The following is a 17309-nucleotide window of genomic DNA, read 5'->3' as shown; positions in this document are numbered from 1 at the left end:
AACTGACGGACTACTTTTTCAAGTATATGTGCTATATAGGCAATGTAAACTGGGCCAAGAGTTCGAAGCTCAACATTTCATCATTTTATGAGGACAGCCACGGTAAAAAAAATTAAAAATTGGTTCACTCTAACCTAGTAAACCACCATACGGAATGGTACGGTGACGGTTTTTAAAGTCTGTGTGAATCGTCCTTGACTTTGTTTATTTTGGCGTTCATTCATTTTTAATTAGAAATTTACACAAGTAACCAGATTTAAGCAGTCGTTTATTGTAATTATTGGATCTAAACTATTCATTGTGGAAGGAATTTCATTATCTCACATTGTCTTGTACGGAAATGGAGTAAATTTAAGACTGCGGGCATTTGAATTCGTCTCAAGCGTGGTTTTCGGCTGTATTTTATCCGAGTCAAAACCATTCTGCTTGTTTTGTACGCGAATGCCCTGTTAGCACCGATGATTTATAATACACAGAACTTCAGAAGGCAAAGTATGAGGCATGAAATAATGTTTTATTGTAAGGAATCCTGTGTAACTGCATCCAGCAGACAAGGGGGTTGAAGTCGTAGGAACTCACAAGTGAGTGAAATTTTGGATTATTTTTGTATAGAAAAAACATTTTGAAAGTAAATATATGTTATACACAGATTTTATTGACTGCAGGATAAATAGAATATTAGGTTACTGTTTTTCTTAACTTAAGTTTATCCGCCTCGTCTCCGAAAGGTTTATAACCCTCGGCAAGCCTCGGGTGGATAAACCTTTCTCCAACTCGGTGGATAAACTTAAGTTAAGAAAGACAGTAACCTAATATTCTCTATGACTCGGCATACGAAAGAGAAAATCAATCTATAAATAAATGGAAACCTGTGAGTAAAATTATTTAAACGACAAGGTTACACTATTTTTAGAGAAAAAATATGTGATATTAAAAAAATTGACACGTTAGATAATTTCAAGTCATGTCTCAAAATCAGCCTGAAAGGCGTGAATCTCTTTAATCATTTCAATATCTTAAAAACAAGCACACTGACATATACATTTTATTTCACCATATTATATACAATATGTTAGTTCATAATCGTGAAAAGTTCAATAAAAATCTACATTGTAGAAAAAAATTCTATTCGCGAAAATGTTATCAAAATTGCGAATTTCCCATAGACTCCCATTATAAAAATTTGTGTGGAGTCCAAATGTTTCAAACCAATCCAGAAAAAAATCAGGCACACTGCCTTATCTTCTTTATTTGCCTTATATTCTAAGTACATTCTGAAGTTTTAGAAACTCAAGGTTTAATCCAAATGTGCAGAACTACCTTAATATAAAAATATGCAGATACATGTTTGGCAATACTCTTTATATACAGGTTCGCCAATCAAAACAGTATTCAAATGTCGTCAAATCAGTTAAATGTCAAGCTTCGGAAAGCAAAACAAGTGGTCTTTTAATTAAAAGTGGACTTTTTACACAGGTCAATACACACTGAAAATGTTTAAACAATACTTATGCTCTTCAGAGTCTCTGTTCACATGCTGTCTTGAACACAGGTTTACCAATAATAGCATAATTAGATGAGAGGCTAACTTACCCCGCTTGAATAATAAGGCGACCATGTGTTCTAGTCTCGCAGCAACAATCAAAAGGTGGAGTCGTTGTTGTTGTTGCAAGTCCTTTTTCTGTTGTTAGTGACGTTGTTGAAGACGTTGACGTTGAAGAAGATGTTGAAGTTGAAGTAGACGTTGACGTTGAAGTAGAGGTGGAAGAAGATGTTGACGTTGAAGTAGATGTTGAAGTAGATGTTGAAGTAGACGTTGACGTTGAAGTAGATGTTGAAGTAGATGTTGAAGTAGACGTTGACGTTGAAGTAGATGTTGAAGAAGATGTTGACGTTGAAGTAGATGTTGAAGTAGATGTTGACGTTGAAGAAGATGTTGAAGTTGAAGTAGACGTGGAGGTCGAAGTTGTTAAAGTTGTACTAGTAGTTGTTGTCTGAAATCAGTATTGAGATTTTCATAAAAAATATTTTCACTATAGATCCAGCAAGCATGTTGGAAAAGGAAATATTAGGAGATCAACTCTTTTATTATGAAATAGGGATTATGTCCGGTAAACCAATCGATGCTTAAATTAATAGTTAAATATTTCTAAGAGGCAACTATACAAATCTCTATTTATTGTTGCTCCTATAAAATAGACAACAATGATTTAGCCGAGGTCAGTTAAAATGTATGCCCTACTTGATTAAGATTTTTAAAGACTTGTCGGTTAAGCTATTGTTTAGACAAGGCTGTACCTGGATAACTCTATATATAAAGAAAAAAGGTCATAGAATAGTTTTAAGATAGACTCTCAATATCAATTCAAACTTTGAAATTATTGCAGATCAGTTTAAAATAAACAAGATAATTTAAACTTTACCTTTGGCAAACATTCATCGAACGGCGGTTTTCCCGGTAATGAAACTATAAAAAAAACATGAATAAAAATCTTATTAAATCATGCTTCATATTGACATCTCTTCATGTACTTGTTAAAGTGCCCAAAATAAGTATGCCTTCAACTCTAACTCTTCAGTATTTTACTTTGAAACATGTGAAATTCATTATTTCATATAAAAGCTAAGAAGGCTGACGATTTAAAGAAAGCATAAGCTCTGTCCATGCAGAAATGTGTTCGGGAAAGGCCCCTTTTACATAGCTGTCTTTCCTTACATTCAAACGCACCCCTGTCGTTACTAACTAAGAAGATGTAAAATCACGTTGTCTAAAAACAGGTTTGAGGACGTCAAATACAGGAGAATATAATAACACCATGACATTGTTGTTTTCAGCACACATTACTTCTCTTATAAAGTGCATGATAAAAGTAGCAAAGCTGTTGTATTTTAGCTGTCCGTTTCTTTAAAATGTCATAATGAAGGCAGTATGTTAAAAAATCAAACTTCAACTTTATTTACAACTGGTTTGGCATATCACAAGTTCCTAACATTAATGCATGGTACTTTATGACAGACAAGTATCTCTTTTAGATTTCTATTCTAAACAGAGTCAAGCTATGACGTCAATACTATTTACCCTGTAGAGAACTAGTAAAACTGGAAGTCGTGGAAGAGTTCTTTTCCAGAATCGAAGAAAGCTAAATTTAGTACGTGATTACACCTTCCTCAATTTATAATGATCAACAACATGGCCTGCCACGACGTTTAACTAGAAATGGCATTAAAACAGGGTTTTACTTTTTAGAAAAACCTGTCCACAGTTGTCGTTCACACTGATTTTATTAAAAACATTTATTTTGTCTTATTTTCTTCTGGAAGCAGTAGAAACGCTCCTAGGCAGCTTTTGTTTTGCTTAACGTTAAACCGACACGAACTTTTATTTGATGTGATGACTGGTTAAGGAATATGCCAAGTGCCCCTCCAGTACCTGGGTAGAACCACCAACCTTCCATGAGCTAGGTTTTGAATGTCAATTAATTTGAAGTCTGCTGTCTGAACCATTCGACCATGAACGACCCTTCTAGGTAGAAAAGGACAAATGTAATGGTTAGAGAATGATTCTGGGAACGGAAGCTCTTCTGTGGTGTTAAATGAAATAAGAATGACGACCTACCTGGAAATTATAACCTATTCACTAACATATACATCAAATAAAATACTAAAAGTTTTCTGTTTTAAGAAAGCGGCTACCTCTGTTGCATGACACAGTAATGTTTCAAGCATTTCTTGTGTATATGACATAGGTTTGTTTGGCCTGTAGTTTTATATAGTAACTTACCAGGAGGTAGCGGGTATTTCCTTGTTAATTTATAGGATATACTGAAATGAAAAACAAACGCATTTACAGTGAGATAAAAATGTACTATCAAACACTTTCATCTAGTATGCCTTTGAAACGTCATGATGTCATTCTTTTTTACGCACGTTAGATTCCCGCGCTTCGCTTAAATATGAACTTTACTGCTAGGAAAGTTTACTAAATGTTTAAAATGGATAAGAAAATACCAATATCAGTAATTTTGCACATTTATGTTAGAAGTGTAGTCATGGAGAGTTTGTATTGTTTTGTTTCCCTTTTTTTGCTTTAACTATTATCATATTGAAGCAGATCGTGAATATAAATGAAAAAAACAGGACATATTCAAAGTGAAGAAATTATTGTATTTACTTGTGAAAACAAGCCATTACTTTAATAGATCTTTAGATATTTTATAGTACGATTATTTTTGATCCCCTCAGCACATAACTTACGCCGTTCAGGCACCAAGAATGAGAGTACTTACACATTTTATGTGTTGTTTTATATAACAAGAGGGCCATGATGGCCCTATATCGCTCACCTGTTATCATTGCACTGAGGACAAGAAGGTCCTCAGAAAAAATATCTAAGTCCAAAGGACAGGAACAACAACGGGAAGAAATTTAAAGAAAAAGAAAAGAAAGTTCTTAAAAGGTACAGATATGTCAAAATACACCTAAAAATTGGAGGTACCATCCATGTTGTACCACAGAAAAGTGGTCTCGGTTTTTCCCTACGGCCAATAATAAAAAAGTTACTAAAAATAAGCTATTATAGTAACCTAAAAGGGAAGTAATTAAAAAGAAAATTATTGTAAGTGAACAAAAGAAGGATCTGCCAAATAAATCTGTTGACATAAATGAAATTTCAGATCAGAATCTTCATTAGTTACGGAGATATACACATTTTAACTTGTAATAAAGGGAGGTAATTTGACATAAAATCAGTCCACAGTTATATACCCTGATTGGTTCAGTCCAACTAATGACAATAATGAAATTTCAAGTAAGTCCTATAAGTACTTACTGATATAAATCCATTTTGATTACAATCAGGGGAGGTAATCAGATATAAAATAACTCTGGAACTTACGATTGGATCTGATTTGTCATGGAATCCTAGATTTATTGTTGTTGAAGATATTGTGGAAGTTTGTTTCAAATAAAACCATAAATGAAGTCTCTATACGGCTGCAAAAGCCAAAATAGCCAATTTTGGACCTTTAAGGGGCCATAACTCTGGAACCCATAATGGAATCTGGCCAGTTCAAGAAATGAACCAAGATCTTGTAGTGATACAAGTTGTGTGCAAGTTTGGTTAAAATCAAATCATAAATGAAGCTGCTATTGTGCAGACAATGTCAAAATAGCTAATTATGGCCCTTTCAGGGGCCATCACTCTGGAACCCATAATGGAATCTCGCCAGTTCAAGAAAGGAACCAAGATCTTATAGTGATACAATTTGTGTGCAAGTTTGGTTAAAATCAAATCATAAATGAAGCTGCTATTGTGCAGACAAGGTCAAATAGCTAATTCTGGCCCTATCAGGGACCATAACTCTGGAACCCATAATGGAATCTCGCCAGTTCAAGAAAAGAACCAAGATCTGATAATGATACAAGTTGTGTGCCAGTTTGGTAAAAATCAAATCATAAATAAAGCTGCCATTGTGCAGACAAGGTCAAAATAGCTAATTTTGGCCCTTTCAGGGGCCATTACTCTGGAACCCATAATGGGATCTGGCCAGTTCAACAAAGGAACTGAGATCTTATGGTGATACAAGTTGTGTGCAAATTTGGTTAAAATAAAATCATAAATGAAACCACTATCGTGCAGACAAGAAATTGTTGACGGACGGACGGACGCACGCACGGACGGACGACGGACGAAGGGTGATCACAAAAGCTCACCTTGTCACTATGTGACAGGTGAGTTAAAAAGGCATTCAGAATTAAAATGTTAGAAAAGTGTGGTGTTACACTCAATTCACAAACTCTGAATCTGAATTATTAAGCATGCAGAATAGTTCACTACAAGGCTTCTAAACACTTATCAAAATGTCGCTCCAGATCAAAAGGAGCATGTCTCTAGATGAACATTACAACATGAACTTTTAAAAAAGAAAGAAATGTCTCAATATAAACAAACATCAATGTATTTTAAGTAGAACAAATATTGATACAATTTAGTCCCTCTTATTTTACACTTACTGTGCGGCGTATATAGTAGAGAGAGTTTCTACACAGTTTCAAAAAAAAATCTATATATGATTAGAATTCAATTGCAAAATGAAAACTAAACTTACCCCGCTTGAATAATAAGGCGACCATGTGTTCTAGTCTCGCAGCAACAATCAAAGGGTGGAGTCGTTGTTGTTGTTGCAAGTCCTCCTTCTGTTGTTAGTGACGTTGTTGATGAAGTTGACGTTGAAGTAGATGTTGACGTTGAAGTAGACGTTGACGTCGAAGTAGATGATGACGTTGACGTCGATGTTGACGTTGACGTCGATGTTGAAGTAGATGTTGACGTTGAAGTTGAAGTAGATGTTGACGTTGACGTCGAAGTTGAAGTAGATGTTGACGTCGATGTTGACGTTGACGTTGAAGTAGATGTTGACGTTGACGTCGATGTTGAAGTAGATGTTGACGTTGACGTCGATGTTGAAGTAGATGTTGAAGTCGATGTTGAAGTAGATGTTGACGTTGAAGTAGATGATGTGGTAGAAGTGGACGTTGTCATTGAGGTTGTTGACGTAGTACTCGATGTCTGTAAATCAAGAAATAAAATGCATCATTGTGATGTACAGAAACCATCTGTATCTGTTTTTACCTAAAGTCTTAACATTTTCTTAATGTTATGAAAATTATCAATTTGAAAATGATATGTTTTAAAGTTTATTTATTGCTTTCTGATTCCCAACATCTCAATCCGGACAACGGTAGATTTTTTTCTAAGTAAATATAAAATATATCTCACAGAAAAGTGAGACAATTTATATATTTGTACGAACTTAATGTAATGAATTCTATTTAAGTTACGCTATTTTAATCGACTAATATACTTTAGAACTAAACGTCACTACAATTTCAGGCTCGTTTTCCGCGGAAAACTAAAAACTAATACACAATGTACGAGTAGACCGGCAAAACTATCTAACCAATTAGCATAAATAAAAAAGCCAATTCAGTTATAACTTGACCTTTTGTTTTAATTGTTATACTGTTGCTTTGAAAAAAAAAATCAAAAGTACTTATAAGCTTTGATAATGTGGCAAATGAGTCCAGTAAGTTCAAAGATAATCCGTCACCATTGTAAAGCAAATATTGGATTTACCTGTGTTGGAAATAAACAATGTCGATTGTATTGAGGTCAACTGCCACAATATCAAAGTTTATTAGTACGTATTGTTTCTATATGAGTTAATTTGACTTTGAGTAAATATTAGATATAAACATTTGTAATATTTACCGTTGGTGCTGTTGTTGTCACTGATGAATTAACACTGCTTCCTGTAAACACTGTGACCGGTGTCGTGCTACTTGCGGATTGTGTAGACATGTAAGTACTTTTACCGGATGGTTCGATGGATGGAATAGTTCCTGTACTCGATAGAACTGTTGTAGTCGTTGATATGCTTGTGCTAGTTGAAGCAGATGTACTTGAAGTAGATTTTGGAGTTGAAACAAACGTTACAGGCGCTTTAGAACTGGTATTAGTTGGCTGTAAAGTTGACGCACTTGATATTGGAAATTCTGTTGATTTTACTGATGATTGTGAAATCGTTTTACCTGTAATTTCGGTTGTTGTGGTTGTTGTTGATGTATTTTGTGGCACAACAGGAACTGTGGATAAGCTCACTGGTATTGAAGGTGTACTTGAAACTTGCGGCACTGTACTTGATACAAAGGAAGATGATTCCGGAATCAATGACGTTACTGGTATTGATGTAGCAGTAACATTTGTTGTTGTGGATGTTGTTGTTGTATTCGGTAGTACCGAAGAAATTGTAGATAAGCTGACTAGTATTGAAATAGTACTTGAAACGGGTGACATTGTACTTTGTGCAAAGGAAGATGAATCCGGAATCATTGACGTTATTGGTATTGATGTAGCAGTAACGTTTCTTGCTGTGGATGTTGTTGTATTTGGTAGTACCGAAGAAATTGTAGATAAGCTGACTGGTATTGAAGCTGTACTTGAAACCGGTGGCACTGTACTTTGTGCAAAGGAAGATGATTCCGGGATCACTGACGTTATTGGTGTAGCAGTAACGTTGGTTGACGTGGATGCTGTTGTTGTATTCGGTAGTACCGAAGAAATTGTAGATGAAGTTGTACTTGAAACCGGTGAAACTGTACTTTGTGCAAAGGAAGATGATTCCGGATTCATTGACGTTATTGGTACCGATGTAGCAGTAACTTTTGTTATTGTCGATGTTGTCGTATTCGGTAGTACCGACGAAATTGTAGATAAGCTGACTGACATTGAAGCTGTACTTGAAACCGGTGGCACTGTACTTTGTGCAAAGGAAGATGAATCTGGAATCACTGACGTTATTGGTATTGATGTAGCAGTAACTTTTGTTGTTGTGGATGTTGTTGTTGTATTCGGTAGTACCGAAGAAATTGTAGATAAGCTGACTGGTATTGAAGCTGTACTTGAAACCGGTGGCTCTGTACTTTGTACAAAAGAAGATGATTCCGGAATCATGGACGTTATTGGTATTGATGTAGCATTTGTTGCTTTTGTTGCTGTGGTTGTTGTTGTATTTGGCTGTAACGAAGAAATTGTAGATAAGCTGACTGGTATTGAAACTGTACTTGAAGCCGGTGGCACTGTACTTGGTTCAAATGAAGACGATTCCAAAATCTTTGATGTCCTTGTTATTGATGTAGCAGTAGCTTTTGTTGTTTTGTTTATCGAAGAAATTGTAGACAAGCTAATTGGTATTGAAGGTGTACTTGAAACTGGAGGCATTGTACTCGGTGCAAATGAAGATGATTCCGGAATCACTGACGTCCTTGCCACTGATGTGGCAGTAGCTTTTGTTGTTGTAGGTGTTGTTGTATTTGATAGTACCACAGAAGTTGTCGATAAGCTGATTGGTTTTGAAGCTGTACTTGAAACCGTAGGCACAATACTTGGCTCAAATGAAGATGATTCAGGAATAATTGACGTCCTTGGTACGATTTCTGTTCTTGTAACCGTAAATATTGTAATTGAACTTGAAACGAGCGACAATGTACTGGTTTTAAATTTCGGTGTGGTTGTCAATGTTGTTGTTGTTGAACCAGATAATGTAGCAGAAGCAGAAGTGGTTGTAAAAGTCGGGGTGAATGTAAACTTGCTTGGAGCTGTAAATTGGGTGGAACGTCTTGAGCTGATTACAGGCGGTGTAGGTGTAAAATAATCGGTTGTTAAATATCGTGTTGTGATAGGTGATATATCTGTTGAATAACTCGAATAAAAGGGCGTGGATGTCTGCAACGTATCGGAATACATATATGTTAATTGTTTTACAAATAAGTTTACCTATATTATTTGGCTACTTTATAAATACTCAGTATTTTGTTTTCATCTTAAAGGTTAGAACAGGTTGATTTAACGTGTTTTAACTTTCCTTGCCGTGCCCTTTAAAGTGAGTCTGTGTGGCCTAACATCAGACACGTACTTTGATATACTTATACATTCGACAGGCGCATTGGGCCTATATTTTACTACCGAGTAACTGGTCACTAGTAATACACGTTCTCGACACTAATGATACATGTTCTTGTCACTTGTGTTACACATTTTTGTCACTTGTGTTACACAATCTTGTCACTATGGATATACGTTCTCGTCACTAAAATTGTATGTTTCACTACTAATTTCACACACTCTCGTCACTTTTGTCTCATGTTCTCATCACAAGTATTACACGTTCTCGTCAGAAGTGTTACAAGTTCTCGTCACTAGTGCACTAATGTCACACCATGTCGTCACTAATGTCACATGTTCTAGTTACTAGTGTTACGAATTCTCGTCATTAGTTTTAAAAACTCTCGAAACTTGTGTTACACGTTCCTGACACAAGTATTACACGTTCTCGTCATTAGTGTTACACGTTCTCGTCATAAATGTCACATGATCTCGTCACTTGTGTTACAAGTTCTCGTCTGAGGTATTACATATTCTCGTCACTAGTGTCACATGATCTTGTAAAATAGGTATACAAGCCTTAGTTTTCGTCACAAATGTCATACCATCTCGTTACTAGTGTTACATGCTCTCGTCACTGGTGTTATACGTTCTCGTCACTCGTGTTACACGCTCTCGTCACTAGTGTCATACCATCTCGTCTACTGTATAGTAAGTTCTCGTCACTAGTGTCACATTTTCTCGTCATAAGTGTCATTCCATCTTGCATTTAGTGCAATACGTTCTTGTCACTAGTGTTACATGTTCTCGTCACTAGCGTCACATGCTTTCGATACCAGTGTTACGCGCTCTCGTCACAAGTGTTACACGTTCATGTCATTAGTGTTACACGCTCTCGCCAATAGTGTTTCAAGTTCTCATCCTTAGTGTTACACGTTCTTGCCAATAACGTTAGACTTTCTTGTTACTCGTGTTACATTTTCTTGAAACTAGTGTTACACGTTCTCGTCACTAGTCTTACATTTTCCTGTCATTTACGTAACACGCTCTCGTCACTAGTCTTACACGCTCTCGTCACAAGTGCTATACGTTGTCGTCAAAAGTGTTGCAAGTTCTCGTACTTATTGTTACACGTTCTCGTCACTAGTGTTACACCCTTTTGCCACTAACTTTACACGTTGCCGTCACTATAGTTACACGTTCTCGTCATTAGTGTCACACCATTTCATCACTAGTATTACACGTTCTCTTCACTAGTGTTACACTTTCTTATCGATAACGTTGCATGTTCTCGTCACTAGAGTAACACGTTCTCGTTATTAGTTTTTCAACATCTCGTCACAAGTGTTACACATTCTAGTCACTAGTGTTACATGTTCTCGTTATTTATTGTATTGTTATTATATCTCGTCATTAGTGTTACAAATTCTCGTCACTAGTGTTACACGCTCTCGTCACTTGTGTCACAGCATCTCGTTACTAGTATTAAACGTTCTCGTCCTTATTGTTACACGTTCTCGTCACTAGTGTTATATTTTCTACTTACTAGCGTTACACGTTCTCGTCACTAGTGTTACGAGTGCTCGTCAGTAACGTTATACGTTCTAAACGAGAACGTGTTTTTACTTAAGAAGAATAAGTAAATGCTTTTAGTGGTATAGCTGTATGTCCACGTAATAAGTGTTTATTATAGAAAAGAATGTTTACATACCTGTGCTAAAGTTGTATTTGCAATAGTGGAGCTGGCCAATCCCGGGGATGTCGTTGTTGCATTGGACACTAAACAATACAACATATCAGTATTTGTATATGTAACATTTTAATTTTGACAAATTATTACAAATATCTCTTAGCATTATCAAGATTTGATAAGTGTAGTGGACGATATTTTGCTGCTCATCACTTAACGCTCATCTCTTAGACCGATATTCAGTTCGAGAAACAGACACAAATAGAGCTCATGTTGCCTATGCGTTTTCTTTTTTATATAGTCATGCAGATATGAAAATGATTCACAAGTACCATATATATTTCTTTAATAAAGCATAAACATAATTTTAACAGAAAATATCTATAAAAATTGTTTTTCTTTCCTCTCGTACAGCAAGCAGCATTCCAATTCATGCATATACTGGGTTTTTTTTTGTTGACGATATAAGGCGAAGCTAAACCCACGGAAGTTTTATATCAAGTATGTTCTGCATGACTTACTTTCTACATTTTCGACATCACGAGTATTTCTTTTTTATGAAATGTAATGCTTAGAACTAACTGAATATCTTTGGTTTACTATTTATTGACGCAAAACAATAAGTGAAAGTATTGTCAAAATGTTAAAAAAATTTAGAAAAGTATTTAAAATATAATACTTACCAGTTGGAGATGAAACATGCTCGAGTGTTGTTGTAAGCTGCTTTACAGATGACGTTGACTGTGGTATTTCAGAAGTTATTAATTTGGAACTACTTTCTGGTGCGTACGAAGATTCCGTAGGTTCAATGGAAGAGATTATTGGTGTGCTGAATATAGTTGGTTTAAAACTACTTGTTTCTATACTGGCAGTAGTTGTTGTGCTAGATTTAGTAAAACCAAGTTCCGTTGAAGTAAAAATAAATTGAGTCGATGTAATATCTGGAAGAATGGTTGATTTGGTAATAGGTGAACCTTTTCTATAGGAACTAGATTCCGTTGCAGCTGTTGTTGTAGTTGTCTTAAGTTTAGTTGTTGCAACTTCCGTCGAACTATATTCAATAGAACTGATTTCAGGTGTACTATATTCTGTCGAACGAAGACTACTAGCTTTAGTTCTAAGAGTCGTGGATAAAAATTTTGTAGGTTCAATTGAAGTGACTATACTTGTCTCCGTACTTTCAGGTGTAGTTGTCCTAAAGTCTGTAGAACCTTGTTCAGTAGACGTGAAGACAAACTGAGTAGATGTAATATCTGGAAGAAAGGTTGATTTGCTTATAGGCGAACCTTTTTCATAGCTACTGGTTTCCGTCAAAATTGTTGTTGTCGTTAAATTTACTTTAGTAGGTTCAACTTCCGTTGAACTATATTCGATAGAACTAATTTCAGGTGTACTGATTTCTGTCGGTTTACTTGCCTCAGTTCCAACAGTGGTGGATAGATATTGTGTAGGTTCCATGGAAGTGACTATAGGCGAGCTAAATACGCTTGACCCATAACTACTTGTCTCCGTAGAAGTAGTTGTCCTAAATTCTGTAGAACTTGGTTCAGTTGATGTAAAAACAAATTGGGTAGTTGAAACATATGGGAATATGGTTGATTTGCTTATAGGTGAACCTTTTTCATTTGTGCTATATTCTGTCGACTTATATGTGCTTGAACCTGTCTCAGCAGTTGTTGTTGTAGTTGACTGCAGTTTAGTAGACTCAACTTCTGTTGAACTATATGCCACAGAACTCATTTCAGGTGTACTATATTCCGTTGGTGGAAGACTACTAACCTCAGTTCCAACAGTTGTGCCTCTAGTAGAAGATAAAAGTTGCGTTGGCTCCATGGATGTAATAATCGGTGTACTTAGCACAGTTGGTCTTATACTACTTGTTTTTATTCTAGAAGAAGGTGTCGTCCCAGAGGGTGAGCTTTTACCTAGTGTAGTAAATTCTGTCGACATGTATGTGCTTGTGACTATTTCAGCAGACGTTTTAGCTGACTTTAATGTGGGGGTTCCAGTTTTTATTGAACTATATTCAGTTGAACTAATTTCAGGTGTACTATGTCCTGATGGAACAAAACTACTTGTGTCCCTTCTAACGGTCGTGGTTGCAGAAGAAGTTCTAAATTGTGTAGGCTCAATAGAAGTGGTTACCGGTGAACTGAATACAGTTGGTATAAAAGTACTTGTTTCTATCGCAGAAGTAGTTGTCATAGATTCAGTAGAACCAGTTGCGGTAGAAATGATTTCAGTTGAAATGAACAGGGTTGATGTAATATCTGGAAGTATGGTTGATTTGCTAATAGGTGAACCTTTTCCACGAGAAATAAATTCAGTTGATGTGTATGTGCTTGTCTCTGTTTCAACAGAAACTGTTGTACTTGACTTAAATTTGGTAGGTCGAGTTTCTGTTGAACTATATCCAGGTGAACTAATATAAGATGTACTGTATTCTGTCGGCCGAGTACTACTTGCATCAGTTTTCACAGTCTTTGTCATTGTAGAAGATCTAAATTGTGTTGGAACATTTGAAGTGATTTCCTGAGTACTAAATACAGTTTGACTCAAACTGGTTGTTTCTATACTTGTACGAGGGGTTGTGCTAAAGGCAGTAGAACCTCGTTCAGTAGAAATAATTGGTGTGGAAATAAACTGAGTAGATGTAATATCAGGACGGACAGTTGATGTAAATGAAGTCGAACTTTTCCCAGGTGTACTAAATTCTGTCAAAATTTTTGTGCTTGCATCAGGTTTAGTGGAAGTTATGACTGACGTAAATTTAGTTGGTCTAATTTCTGTTGAACTGTCTGTGGTAGTAGATCTAAACTTTGTTGGTTCAACTGGGGCAGAAGTTGATGACTTAGATTTGGTAGTTCTTATCTCTGTCGAACTGTATTTAATTGAACTGATTTTAGATGTACTTAGTTCAGTCGGAAGAGAACTACTTGTGTCAGTTCTAACAGGCCTGGTTGTAGCAGAAGACCTAAGCTTTGTCGGTTCAAATGAAGTGATCACCGGTGTACTGAATGCAGTTGGTCTATCACTACTTGTTTTTATCTCGGTAGAAGAAGTCGTACTTACTTCAGTGGAAGCAAGCTCAGTAGAAATAATTCCAGTCGAAGAGTATTGTGTTGATGTAATTTCTGGTTTAAAGGTTGTTTTGGTAAAAGGTGAGCTTTTTCCTTGTGTAGTAAATTCTGTCGACATATATGTGCTTGTGACTATTTCAGCAGACGTTTTAGCTGACTTAAATGTGGCTGTTCTAGTTTGAATTGAACTATATTCAGTTGAACTAATTTTAGGTGTACTACGTTCTGATGGAACAAAACTACTTGTATCCCTTCTAACGGTCGTGGTTGCAGAAGAAGTTCTAAATTGTGTAGGCTCAATAGAAGTGGTAACCGGTGAACTGAATACAGTTGGTATAAATGTACTTGTTTCTATCACAGAAGAAGTCGTCATAGATTCAGTAGAACCAGTTGCGGTAGAAATGATTTCAGTTGAAACGAACTGGGTTGATGTAATATCTGGAAGAATGGTTGATTTGCTAATAGGTGAACCTTTTCCACGAGAAATAAATTCAGCTGATGTGTATGTGCTTGTCACTGTTTCAACAGAAACTGTTGTACTTGACTTAAATTTGGTAGGTCGAATTTCTGTTGAACTATATCCAGGCGAACTAATATAAGATGTACTGTATTCTGTCGGCCGAGTACTACTTGCATCAGTTTTTACAGTCTTGGTCATTGTAGAAGATCTAAATTGTGTTGGAACATTTGAAGTGATTTCCTGAGTACTAAATACGGTTTGACTCAAACTGGTTGTTTCTATACTTGTACGAGGGGTTGTGCTAAAGGCAGTAGAACCTCGTTCAGTAGCAATAATTGGTGTGGAAATAAACTGAGTAGATGTAATATCAGGACGGACAGTTGATGTAAATGAAGTCGAACTTTTCCCAGGTGTACTAAATTCTGTCGACATTTTTGTGCTTGCATCAGGTTTAGTGGAAGTTATGACTGACGTAAATTTAGTTGGTCTAATTTCTGTTGAACTGTAGTCAATCTGAGTTGAGGTATATACAGTTGATCTGATTTCAGTGGTACCTTGTTCTGTCGTTACAAATCTACTTGTGTCAGTTCCGACAGAACTTTCTGTGCTAGTAGATCTAAACTTTGTTGGTTCAACTGGGGCAGATGTTGATGACTTAGATTTGGTAGTTCTTATCTCTGTCGAACTGTATTTAATTGAACTGATTTCAGATGTACTTAGTTCAGTCGGAAGAGAACTACTTGTGTCAGTTCCAACAGGCCTGGTTGTAGCAGAAGACCTAAGCTTTGTCGGTTCAAATGAAGTGATCACCGGTGTACTGAATGCAGTTGGTCTATCACTACTTGTTTTTATCTCGGTAGAAGAAGTCGTACTTACTTCAGTGGAAGCAAGCTCAGTAGAAATAATTCCAGTCGAAGAGTATTGTGTTGATGTAATTTCTGGTTTAAAGGTTGTTTTGGTAAAAGGTGAGCTTTTTCCTTGTGTAGTAAATTCTGTCAACATATATGTGCTTGTGACTATTTCAGCAGACGTTTTAGCTGACTTAAATGTGGCTGTTCTAGTTTGAATTGAACTATATTCAGTTGAACTAATTTCAGGTGTACTACGTTCTGATGGAACAAAACTACTTGTATCCCTTCTAACGGTCGTGGTTGCAGAAGAAGTTCTTAATTGTGTAGGCTCAATAGAAGTGGTAACCGGTGAACTGAATACAGTTGGTATAAAACTACTTGTTTCTATCGCAGAAGAAGTCGTCGTAGATTCAGTAGAACCAGTTGCGGTAGGAATGATTTCAGTTGAAACGAACAGGGTTGATGTAATATCTGGAAGTATGGTTGATTTGCTCACAGGTGAACCTTTTCCACGAGAAATAAATTCAGTTGATGTGTATGTGCTTGTCTCTGTTTCAACAGAAACTGTTGTACTTGACTTAAATTTGGTAGGTCGAGTTTCTGTTGAACTATATCCAGGTGAACTAATATAAGATGTACTGTATTCTGTCGGCCGAGTACTACTTGTATCAGTTTTTACAGTTTTGGTTATTGTAGAAGATCTAAATTGTGTTGGAACATTTGAAGTGATTTCCTGAGTACTAAATACAGTTTGACTCAAACTGGTTGTTTCTATACTTGTATGAGAGGTTGTGCTAAAGGCAGTAGAACCTCGTTCAGTAGAAATAATTGGTGTGGAAATAAACTGAGTAGATGTAATATCAGGACGGACAGTTGATGTGACTGAAGTCGAACTTTTCCAAGATGTACTAAATTCTGTCGAAATTTTTGTGCTTGCATCAGGTTTAGTGGAAGTTATGACTGACGTAAATTTAGTTGGTCTAATTTCTGTTGAACTGTAGTCAATTTGAGTTGAGGTATATACAGTTGATCTGATTTCAGAGGTACTGTAGACAGTCGGTTTGAAACTACTTGCATCAGTCTTTGTGGAAGTTGATCTAAACGTAGTCGGTACAGAAGAAGTGATATTCGTTGAACTTATTCCGGTTGGCTGTTTACTACTTGTGTATGTTTGAGCAGATGTATCGGTGCTGAATCTACTAGATGTATAATCAGAACTAAGTTCAGTTGAGACAGACGTTGATGTGATCTCAGGACTAAATGTTGATTTACTCAAAGGTGACCCTTTCCCATTTATACCAAATCCCGTTGTCGAGAATGTACCCGTACTTATTTCAGTAGAGGGTTTAGATGACTTAAACTCAGTAGAACTAAATTCAATGGAAGTAAGTTCAGGCGACGTTTTAAATGTGCTTGAAATATCTTTAGTCGTGATGTCTGAGGATATTACGGTAGCAGGTGTTGTGGAAGAAGGTTCCCTGGTCCATGTAGATATAGTTGGAGTTTTTGAGGACCTCTCTGTTATAGAACTAGATAAGGAACTAAATCCACTAGTGACTGTAACTGAAAAGGCAAAAGGGTTCATAAATAAATTTCATATCATGCATTTAATTGTTAATATGTATGTTTAATACAAGCACAGGCAGATCATTGTAATAGCAAGTAAAAGACAAATCTTTTAACGTTTGAAAGCTATCAAATGTTATTCAGCGTTTCTCAGCTGTTTACAACATTACACTTAGTAATGGTATCTTATAGCAAAAAGAATATCAGTTATGAAATATAT

The 17309-nt window shown here is 36.1% G+C and overlaps 3 protein-coding genes across 3 annotated transcripts in view; 2 read left to right on the top strand and 1 right to left on the bottom strand.

The window, feature by feature from the left end:
- Positions 1–154: 154 nt before the first annotated feature.
- Positions 155–1998, top strand: LOC123549905 (uncharacterized). The gene is made up of 2 exons (XM_045338353.2): positions 155–162; positions 1611–1998. The coding sequence occupies exons 1-2, from the start codon at positions 155–157 to the stop codon at positions 1996–1998; spliced, it is 396 nt and encodes a 131-aa protein (XP_045194288.2).
- A 2051-nt stretch (positions 1999–4049) lies between these two features.
- LOC128558103 (uncharacterized) lies at positions 4050–6635 on the top strand. Its single transcript, XM_053546935.1, has 2 exons — positions 4050–4056; positions 6142–6635. The coding sequence occupies exons 1-2, from the start codon at positions 4050–4052 to the stop codon at positions 6633–6635; spliced, it is 501 nt and encodes a 166-aa protein (XP_053402910.1).
- Positions 6636–9362: 2727 nt separating this feature from the next.
- The window catches only part of LOC123549906 (uncharacterized), a 31046-nt gene continuing 23099 nt past the window's right edge, over positions 9363–17309 (bottom strand). The window contains exons 12-14 of the mRNA XM_045338355.2: positions 11816–17086; positions 11154–11221; positions 9363–9380 (exon numbers count right to left, since the gene is read on the bottom strand). Of these exons, the coding sequence (XP_045194290.2) occupies positions 9363–9380; positions 11154–11221; positions 11816–17086 (5357 nt within the window). The remainder of the gene's footprint in view (positions 9381–11153; positions 11222–11815; positions 17087–17309) is intronic.

The sequence above is a fragment of the Mercenaria mercenaria genome, chromosome 6, assembly GCF_021730395.1.
Source record: "Mercenaria mercenaria strain notata chromosome 6, MADL_Memer_1, whole genome shotgun sequence".
NCBI lineage: Eukaryota > Metazoa > Mollusca > Bivalvia > Venerida > Veneridae > Mercenaria > Mercenaria mercenaria.
This window is presented reverse-complemented; position numbering and strand designations above follow the sequence as displayed.